General features: G+C 42.2%; 1 protein-coding gene across 32 annotated transcripts in view; it reads left to right on the forward strand.

Moving 5' to 3' along the window:
• Positions 1–8,742, forward strand: part of camk2g2 (calcium/calmodulin-dependent protein kinase (CaM kinase) II gamma 2) — a 58,597-nt gene extending 49,855 nt beyond the window's left edge. For 8 of the 32 annotated variants that reach the window (XM_069712223.1, XM_069712230.1, XM_069712227.1 and 5 more), the window contains 7 exons: positions 2,711–2,755; positions 3,792–3,846; positions 5,226–5,330; positions 6,503–6,578; positions 6,804–6,898; positions 7,290–7,541; positions 8,600–8,742. In XM_069712223.1, the coding sequence (XP_069568324.1) occupies positions 2,711–2,755; positions 3,792–3,846; positions 5,226–5,330; positions 6,503–6,578; positions 6,804–6,898; positions 7,290–7,522 (609 nt within the window). In that variant the 3' untranslated portion in view covers positions 7,523–7,541; positions 8,600–8,742. The remainder of the gene's footprint in view (positions 1–2,710; positions 2,756–3,791; positions 3,847–5,225; positions 5,331–6,502; positions 6,579–6,803; positions 6,899–7,289; positions 7,542–8,599) is intronic. The other 24 variants (XM_069712233.1, XM_069712245.1, XM_069712259.1 and 21 more) reach the window with 7 other exon arrangements.
• The last annotated feature ends 513 nt before the right edge of the window (positions 8,743–9,255 follow it).

Below are 9,255 nucleotides of genomic sequence, written 5' to 3' on the forward strand. Positions count from 1 at the left end.
AAGTAAACATTTTTCTGTACTTGGTCCGGTCTCATCTATCACCCTCTGCCTCTTTGCTTCTGGTTTGAACACAAATTGTGATGTTGGCAGTGAATTTGACGACTTTAAAATTGAACGACTGGTCTGTGCATTTGAGTGTCACTCCCGGCCCGTGTTTTACCCATATCTCCTGTGGACACACTCATATATATATATATATATATATAAAATGGTGCACAACACTGACAGGTAGACAAATGACTTTCATTTTGTGGTACAACAGCAGACACTTCAATCAAGTTCTGCCCAGCCGCATCCTGGTGACTCCTTTGTGCGTTCAACTGTGTCACCTGAGCTTTGTTGATGGTTGCAATTTCTTGGAAAGCAGAGCTTGAACCTCTGCTACATCAAAACAATTTCCTTTTACAAATTGCTCTGCAATATGTCGATGGTAAACGATGAGGACTTCTGGGTAAAACAGGAGGTCGAGTGGACGAGTGACAGATCAGAATTGCAGGAGGATGCAGCCCCCATGTTCATATATGTGACAATAAATAGCCATATGTATAAAACATACAGTGGCGCTTGAGTGAGACTTGCCCCAGGTTCAAAATGTGGAAAATATGGCAGCTTAAACATGCAAACAAAATCTTAATGAAAGCCAAACCTTCCTTTCACCAGTTAGTTCAAGTCCGTCCTGTGTAAAATGACCGGAGACAGTTCACCCAGTGAGACCATGTCATTGAAATGTGAGTTTTAACAACTGAAGTGATTAAGATACTTAATGAAAATGATGCTCTTACAGCTGTCTACAGAAAATGTGGCTAAATCTATAAAATGATTGAATAGCTGTTAATCCAGTCTGATAGAACAGCCATGGAAGTGACTATATTTATACAAGTTACTGGATATATATATATAAAACATTGTTCCAACGGTTTTAAAGAATAATTATTAGTTTCAGGAAATTTGGAGACTGCAAGATGAGAGGAGTAACACCACTCTTATATTCAAAATGCTAAACTTGTGCCAGAAGGCGATTAGCTTAGCTTAGCATAAGACTGGAGGCAGGGGAAAACAGCTGAGTAACAAAATCCACGTACCATCATTTCTAAGCCCTCTGATTAGCTCATTGGAGTCACTGTTCTGCCAAATTGAGTCCTGCAAAACCTCAGTGTGTCACTTTTATACTCCAGGTTTTTGTAGAGAATAAAGAGATATTGCGTGTTAATCGGTGAGCTTTAGGGATGCTGGAGGCAGATTTTCTTCGTAAACTAGCGCCTTTCCCTCAGTGTTCAGTACTTGTGGTAGGTTTAGCTAACCGGCTGCTTGCGATGGCTTCAAATTTACCGTACAGACATGACATGGCAGTGGTGTCCGTCTTCTCATTTGAATCTCCAAGAAAGTTTTTAATGTTACAATTTTATTTACATGTTAAGAGTTCTGCACACTAGCAAATGCAACTGAGCATCTCTCCCCTGTCTGCAGTAAAGATTTAAAATGCCCCAACGTTACTTGCCAGATTTAAAAAATCTCCATCATCCCATATGTAACTGAAGGGGCTGCATGTTCTCAGGTTGGTTCCAGCGTTGATCGAGATCAGGAGAGAGTGACTGACTGACGAAACCAGGAAACTGTGGGCTTGTTTGACAAAACTATGCGGTACTTGGAGCCCTTGAGTTGCTTTGCGCTGAATGTCTCGGTGGCAGGGTCGAGGCTGAGGATGAGGAGTGGTTACACAAACACGCATGTGCTGATTTTCTTTATTCTGACTGATGATGAAATTGTTAAATAAACTGATAAATGACACAGTGTCTTTATTGACAATTTCAGCCCAAGGTCGCAGAAGGAAATCGCAGATGATTTGTTTAGGGACTATAAATCATTTTTTTAGTGACTGTGAATGAGAAACTTTAGCGACAGTGCACTATTCAGGGGCTCTGCTAGATTGACAACATTTTATCAACTGGGATAGCAGCACTCCCAAAAACAAACCAAACAAATGTCAAGATTATTGGTTACAATTTTGTTTCATAGTGCCGACATATTTCAGTGGGGCCTGATAATGAATAGTTATTCTCTATAAAAGGAGGAAGATGTTAGTCTTGTGGTGCGTTTACAAAGCACAAGTGATAAAACGGTAAATGGTGTCCATATTATTGAGAATCCTTTGTGGTTTGAGAGTGCTTGCTACCCAAGGTTACTATTCTATCAATGTGTTGGCATCAAGTTGGATAAATCAGAGCTTCTCAGCTGTAACTTTCACTTTGATGTTGATTCAAACTGCAATATGTTGAAACTGCAAATACATCCAGGTGACATGAATGCACCATGACATCTGCGCCCGCACTTCCATGCACACACTGCAAAAGCCTCCTCCTCAGTCACGTCCCTGCCTGGTGAATACGTGTTTAACTGTGTTCAAGCCTGGTTTTCGTTCATTTTGGAGACTCTGAAACGATCCTGTAGGCCGCAGTGCTGGTGAATGGGGAACGGACTGACACTGAGCGCCCTGACATCTACAGTTAATCACCATAAATGCTCCGCAGCTTCTGTTCTGTTGCTACTGTGCTTCGTCTTTGGTGTGCGCACCACGCGTCCGTTTTGTATGTTTGTCGTGGTGGAATATGTCGTTATTCCCTGGTGCCCCCCCCCCCCCCCACCACCACCACCACCCACCCAGCCATCCATCCCCTCCCTGCATGGTAAAGTGTCTCCTACCTCCCCCCAGGAAGCCCAGACAACTGTCGTACACAACCCAGCTGACGGCACCAAGGTAAGCCACTCCTCCTCCAACCTCCAGCCACCAGCTACTACTAACACATGTGGAGAACCTGTGGAGGATTTTCTCTCAATCTGTCCTCAAACATTACTGTTAAAACAACCATAACAACAATCTACCACTTCATTTCAGGTTGCATACTGCCTATCCAGGAAACAGAAGAACTTGGCTATTGAAATCTAAGATTTAAACAAATTCAAAATATATGAAAAAAAAATTTTTCATTTAATTTCATTTTACTTTATCTCACTTTTTGGTAATTTAAATGCATTTAATTAAAAATACCTTTTTAAGATGACAGTTCACCCAGATTTGTTGACTGGTCAAAACTTGATCCAGGTTAAATGTTTTTCTCAGACGTCAGCACTTGATTTTGACTGATGGGGCTGGTTCTACTCAGATTAATTACTGCTAAATGCCACCCTTTGAGATTATGGCAAATTTAAAATTTATATGAAAGAGAAAATCCTACAGCGGCACATGCACCCTGAAAACTACAATCTTCAACATTCATATACAACTTTTTACAAAAGTAGGAAAAAATTGCTGCTCTGCTTGCACTGTCATTTTATACAAGCTTGCAAAATACTAGTGTGACTAGATATCTAAATGCCAGTGCTGTTACACTATTGTTCCTTAAACTGACACTTTTCTCACTTTGCCACACAGACATGCTTCCTCTCGAGGAGCAGTTGCACACTAACATACACTCCTACACTAATTCCTGATTAATTAGCTGAACAATTGCAACGTGCTCACACACATTCTTGCTTTGTGGCTCTTTGCGCTTCCCCTCGCTGCTGTCTTGGCTGGTTTGTGCTCCTGGGAGGGAGGCATCCACCCGTCCATCTGTCCGTCAGGTTGTCTGTGTGTCTTTAAGTGTCCAAAGCTTCCCAAGCCTGTCTCAGTTACAAATAAAAATATATATATATTTTGTCTTGTTTTTTTCTCTTCTCCCCCAACTGTTCTCTTTCCGCACACTCCCTCTCTGTCCGACAATCTCTTTGTCGCAACCCTTTCTGTTGGACAGGGCTCCACAGAGAGCTGCAACAACACAGAAGAGGAGGAGATGAAAGGTAGGAAAGGTACTTGTCCAACTTTCACCTACTCTGCATGCCTCTTTTTATTCACTGTATATCTTCTCCAGATCAGATGTATAAACATGACAAAACATCTATTCATCGCTTTATATTGATGCATGTCTGCTGGGTAAATGTTTCGGGCAACTGTCAACTCTGTTGTTCCACAACAAAGAGCTTCAGTCAGGGTGGCGGAGGCTTGAAGATCCAGTGCCTGTTGCAGTTGGATGAGCATCACCAGAGAGATAAAAGTGACATCTAAACACAGCGCAGCGCAGTGCATGTGGAGGTGTTGAAACAGACACTGCTATCCTGGATAATACACTTTTGATGTTATCTCTGTTTACATCTCCTGTAAAAACTGATGAATAGATGGTGCTTTGCTTATTTGAGGAGCTTTGTAACCAAAGTGCAGGTCACAGCTGCTTTGTCCATCCTGTTCAAGTGTTTTAACTTCTTTATACTCACCTTTCCAAAAGGGGTTTGTCAATTCACAGGACGGAGTATTTCCAGTCTTAAACTTGTACATATGTGGTCCACTGAGAACCAGGGGATAATCCAGTAACGTCCTTTAGTGATTGTCTAATGAAGCCGATCAGCAAACTGTAAGATAAGCATGTCAACAAAGTTCAGTTGGATTATTTAGGTGAGTTTAATGTGTGAAAAGCAGAGCTGAAACTATTACTTAATTCATCAGCTTTTCACTTGATAGAAAATGACTCAACTTCAATTATTATTTTTTTCGATCAGTTGTTTCAGTAGTTCACTGCTTACAGCTCCTATATTTAAAAAAAAAAAAATGCTGGTATTCCAGGTTTTTCTGTGATAGCACAGAAAATATATTTAGGTTTTGTCCTGCTTGGTTTACATGGGGACAAAACAATTAGTTGATTGATAAAGAAAATGGTAGAACCTAAGAGAGTGACTGATAGTGACCATATGTAGATACCTTTACCACATTGGTTGGAGTGTCTGCATGCCAGCATCACAAGCCACCTTAAGCCTTTAATTGGCCGTCTTCAGCTCAGGATGACCCTTTAAAGTTTTCCAGATGATTGAAGTAGGACAGAGCATCCTGCACCGTTCCAGAAAAGAGTTAATCCTGTTACTTCAGGCAGCAGTCCATGGATTTACCAGCACTTGATCTTACAGTGCTGTTACGAGGCTGTTCCTCCTCCTCTGTCGGTCCGTTTTTTGATGAATTGTTCAACTCTAATGCTTATTTCAAACTGTCTGAGCTTACACAAAGCTGCTGCAACAGGCTTCTGATCTCCATGTGCCTCTGACAAATGACTGCACTTTATAAATTCCTAATATGTTGGAGGAACGTTTTCTCAGGCTTCCTGTCCGTGTGCATCTGTGTGTTTGTCTTGGGATGAGGACAGTGGCTGCCGGTGAGTCCACTAGTACAGACAGTGCAGGGTTAACACAGTGCAGCACCATTGAGGAACAGACCCCGGCCCCGTCTCCTCATTGCCCACCGCCCACCTGTAAGTTGGCAGCAGTTTACCTGATTCAACTCTTCGCTCTGACTTTTCCGCCCTGGCCTTCCTCTTTACACCCAACAACAGTCCTTCAGCAAAAATAATCTACCCTATAAGCCGACAAGACGGTATATAAATAAGATAAAATGAAAAATGTCACCCTTTCTCCTTTCTTTCCACCAATTTACTGCACCAACTCCCCTCTTCCCTCCTGTGCTGCCATCTACTGGCACCCTGATGTTACTGCTCCCTTTCCTAATTATCATCCGAGTGTCTGGAGTCTATTTTCTGACTATCACTGTTTGATATACTTTGTTTGGAGTAAAATAAATCGTTAAGTTTAACATATTTGACAAGCTATGTGTTTACTGGGATGACTGTGCCTGCCTGCAGCCGGTCCCCATCAGGAGGCTGTTAGCAGCCCTCCTGTTCCTGTTGCTCAGACCAGTCCGGCTCAGAGCTCCTGGCCTGAACCGGAGTCCGCTCTGTCGCCCCCTGCAGGTAGCAGCAACCTGCAGCAGAGTAAGTGTCGGGGCAGGTTGTGCAGTGCTTGTGCAAAGCGGTTTTCATTGGGTTTGTTCTAACTTTCTGTGCCACTTGTTGGCAGAAGGTTGGAGCAACTGCATGTTAGCTTACATGATTTATAACATCCATAAAGTCTGGCGTGTGGTGGTTCTCTGCTGGATTATTCTGTCCCCAGCACAAACTCCAGTTCATTCAGAGTGCATCCATGGAGTTTGTGCTTTTGTGATACGATGTACCACAGTTTCATACGGTTTATGTCTCACTCTTAATATCTGAACTTTGGTCACGATGCTCCTTCTTCTACAGAATTTAATATAATTCATTTTAAGAACTGCACTGGATGGTGTTAGCTTGTGTGTGCAAAGTTAGTTTTAGTGTTTGTTTGGAGATATTTTTGGGGTTCAGTGGCTCATGGACTCTTGAGCATTACGTACTGTGTGTGGTGTGTTTTGTACAGGGTGACTTCAAATGTCACTGTCATTTTTGCCAGAGGCGGTGCCCATGTGAGGAATTAATAACAAATGTCAGGCAGTAAGTTGAGGGAAAGCATGGAGTGTGGGATGTGCATGTTCAACCTTTAAATCATTCCTGACTGTCTGTTACCTCTTCTGGTCTTCTCCTCCTCCTACTCCTCCTTTTCTATCTGTTTTCAGCTCGTAAACAGGAGATAATAAAGATGACCGAGCAGCTGATTGAGGCCATCAACAATGGTGATTTTGAGGCTTACACGTAAGTAAATACATTTATTTGTGTACAAGTCATCATTGTTTCAGCGACTTGTTAAAAAACATTTTGTCAACTTTAACACAAAGAAACTCTTCATTGATTTTTATGTGAAATACACACCTTACAGTGTAGAGAATTTCCTGGATTCATTACACGTCCGTTCTGCTGATTTTAGTCCCTCACACTCTCCACTGCAGGATTATTTATGGTTGTGTTTTCCTCTGACAGGAGAATCTGTGACCCTGGACTGACTTCTTTTGAGCCAGAGGCCCTTGGAAACCTGGTGGAGGGGATGGACTTTCACAAGTTCTACTTTGAGAATCGTAAGTTACTCATCGTGGTAGATTTGTTCCACAGTCTACTGTAGTGTTCGATCTTTTTGAATCTACTGGCAGGTAGTTGGTCTAAAATCAGTCTGTAATTATTTATTGGAGCAAAAGAAATTTGCACTCTAAAATCTGCATTAACACAGATTATTGCGGAGAAATACATATCAGTTGTCGACCAGTATATATATATATATATATATGCATTATATGTAAATGTGAAGCGACGTGCACAGGTTTAACAGTGTGCCCCTCTATCTGTTTGAAGCAGCCAACATGTAGTATGATGCAGCTCCAACATGCTAAATGCTCACAAACATGGTTACTTGGCTGCACACTGCACACATCGGTTACACACAGCTGACTGGCACATTTCTATCCCCCTTAGTTCTGAGTAAAAACAGCAAACCGGTGCACACCACCATCCTGAACCCCCACGTCCATCTGATCGGTGAGGATGCTGCCTGCATCGCCTACATCCGCCTGACGCAGTACCTCGACAGCCAGGGACGGCCGCGCTCCTGCCAGTCGGAGGAGACCCGCGTTTGGCATCGCCGCGACGCCAAATGGCTCAACGTGCACTTCCACTGCTCAGGAGCACCGGCCGCACCCCTGCAGTGAACTGACAACCCAGGCCCAGGTGAGGCGATAACACCCTCGCTGTGACGACAGTGCGAACGGCGCGGTGACAGATTCAGGCTCCGTTCAAGGACGGTGGCCGACTGTAAAAGCCCTTCGGCTCCTCAAGGTTCTTTGCTGTTTAAATCTACAATATGAAGCTCATAGCCTTAAGGTAGCAAATCTTTTATTTGTTTTTGTTTTTTTGCACGTGTCCTTGTCATCACTCTGAGGTCTCTCATCAGTCTCGTCCCTGCCCCGGAACTCATCAGGACTTCGGGGCAGGGACGAGCCTGATTAGAGACTTTCAGTGAATGTTGGTAATTTTCACAAACATCATTAATAATAACTTTGAAACTCATTTTGAATTCTAATTATTTGAATTCCAGCTATTAATCTACTGTTATTCAGAATTAGTTACAAATTTTGTGAAAGAATAAAATCTCAAAAATGCACTTCAAGAACAAGTGAAAGGTGCAGTGAAAAACTGTTTGGGATGAAAAACAGAGAGCTTGAAAACGCTCAGTCCTTCCAGAAATGCACACAGCTCATATTCAGCACGGTCCACGGCCCGTCCTTTTGTGAGGAAGAAGAAACAGAGCGGTCACAAAACAGTGGTAGTGGTAGAGCTCCAGAGAGAAGCTGAAGAGGAGATATAAAACTACACTGAGATGTACTTAGAACAAAAAGAAATCTTCTTATGGAGATCAATAATGTGAATACAACCTTTAATAGTGAAATTAAGATCTTATATTCTTGCCTCCTCACGGTAGGCCAGTCACAGAAAAAAGGGGTCGTGAATGTTGTATTCAACAAGCAGTTCTGATGTAGCACCCTGGCAGCTTAACCTGGACATCGATTCTGGAAAGATAAAAACACAGTTCATTTTACTTTACATTGAGCTTTAGGCAGAAATGTCTGAGGTAGAAATATTAAAACCTGAATATGTCGGATAAACGATAATTAAGATAAAGATAAACGATAATAACATAAATAAAATATAGATAAACTATCTGCAGCAGGACTAATGTTTTCCTGACAACAGCTTCCTCACTCACCATTGTGTTCTCTCCTCTCCAGGTTTGCCTGAACTTTAAAGCTATTTGGAGCATTTCTTCTCCGTAGTCGGAGTGGTGCCTGGATCCTGACCGGGAAGAGGCTGCTTGGAAAACACATAAGTGGGAAAAAAATATATTACAATTCAATAAAAAAATAAAAAATAACCATCAACCAAAAAAAAACCAAACAAAAAGCAAATTTCAAAAGCCTGACTGAAATAGCGACCAACACCAATCCAGTCCAACCCTAGCTAGATGACATCGGGGCCCGGCAGACGTCAGCCCCTTCTTGCAGATGGTGCATGCTTCTGGCGGCAACACAGGGGTGATGCTGTCCTGGTCCTGGTCTCCCATGGCCTTTATTCCCCCGTCTTTGTTTTTTGTCTGCCGTGTGGAAAAGTATTAACATGTTACAAATATATATATATATATATAAAACAACTGAAAAACAAGTACACTTCACACACTTAGTGAGTCTGAGTGGGGCAGCAAGTGGAAAAATGTGATTTATTTTTGTCTTGACGGAGCAGCAGAACGTTGACTTTATTAAAAGTATTGTTTGTTTTGCAGTTAACAGGTTTATGTGGGTGGAAGAGCAACTAATATCTACTTAATATCAGAGTTTCACGTCGATTTTTAGTGTCAGGTTTGAGCATCTGTACACAATGTTTTTAAGGG

Source organism: Brachyistius frenatus, unplaced genomic scaffold (assembly GCF_029030835.1).
Source record: "Brachyistius frenatus isolate BFR_SWC_R1_liver_20210118 unplaced genomic scaffold, ASM2903083v1 Contig_108, whole genome shotgun sequence".
NCBI lineage: Eukaryota > Metazoa > Chordata > Actinopteri > Embiotocidae > Brachyistius > Brachyistius frenatus.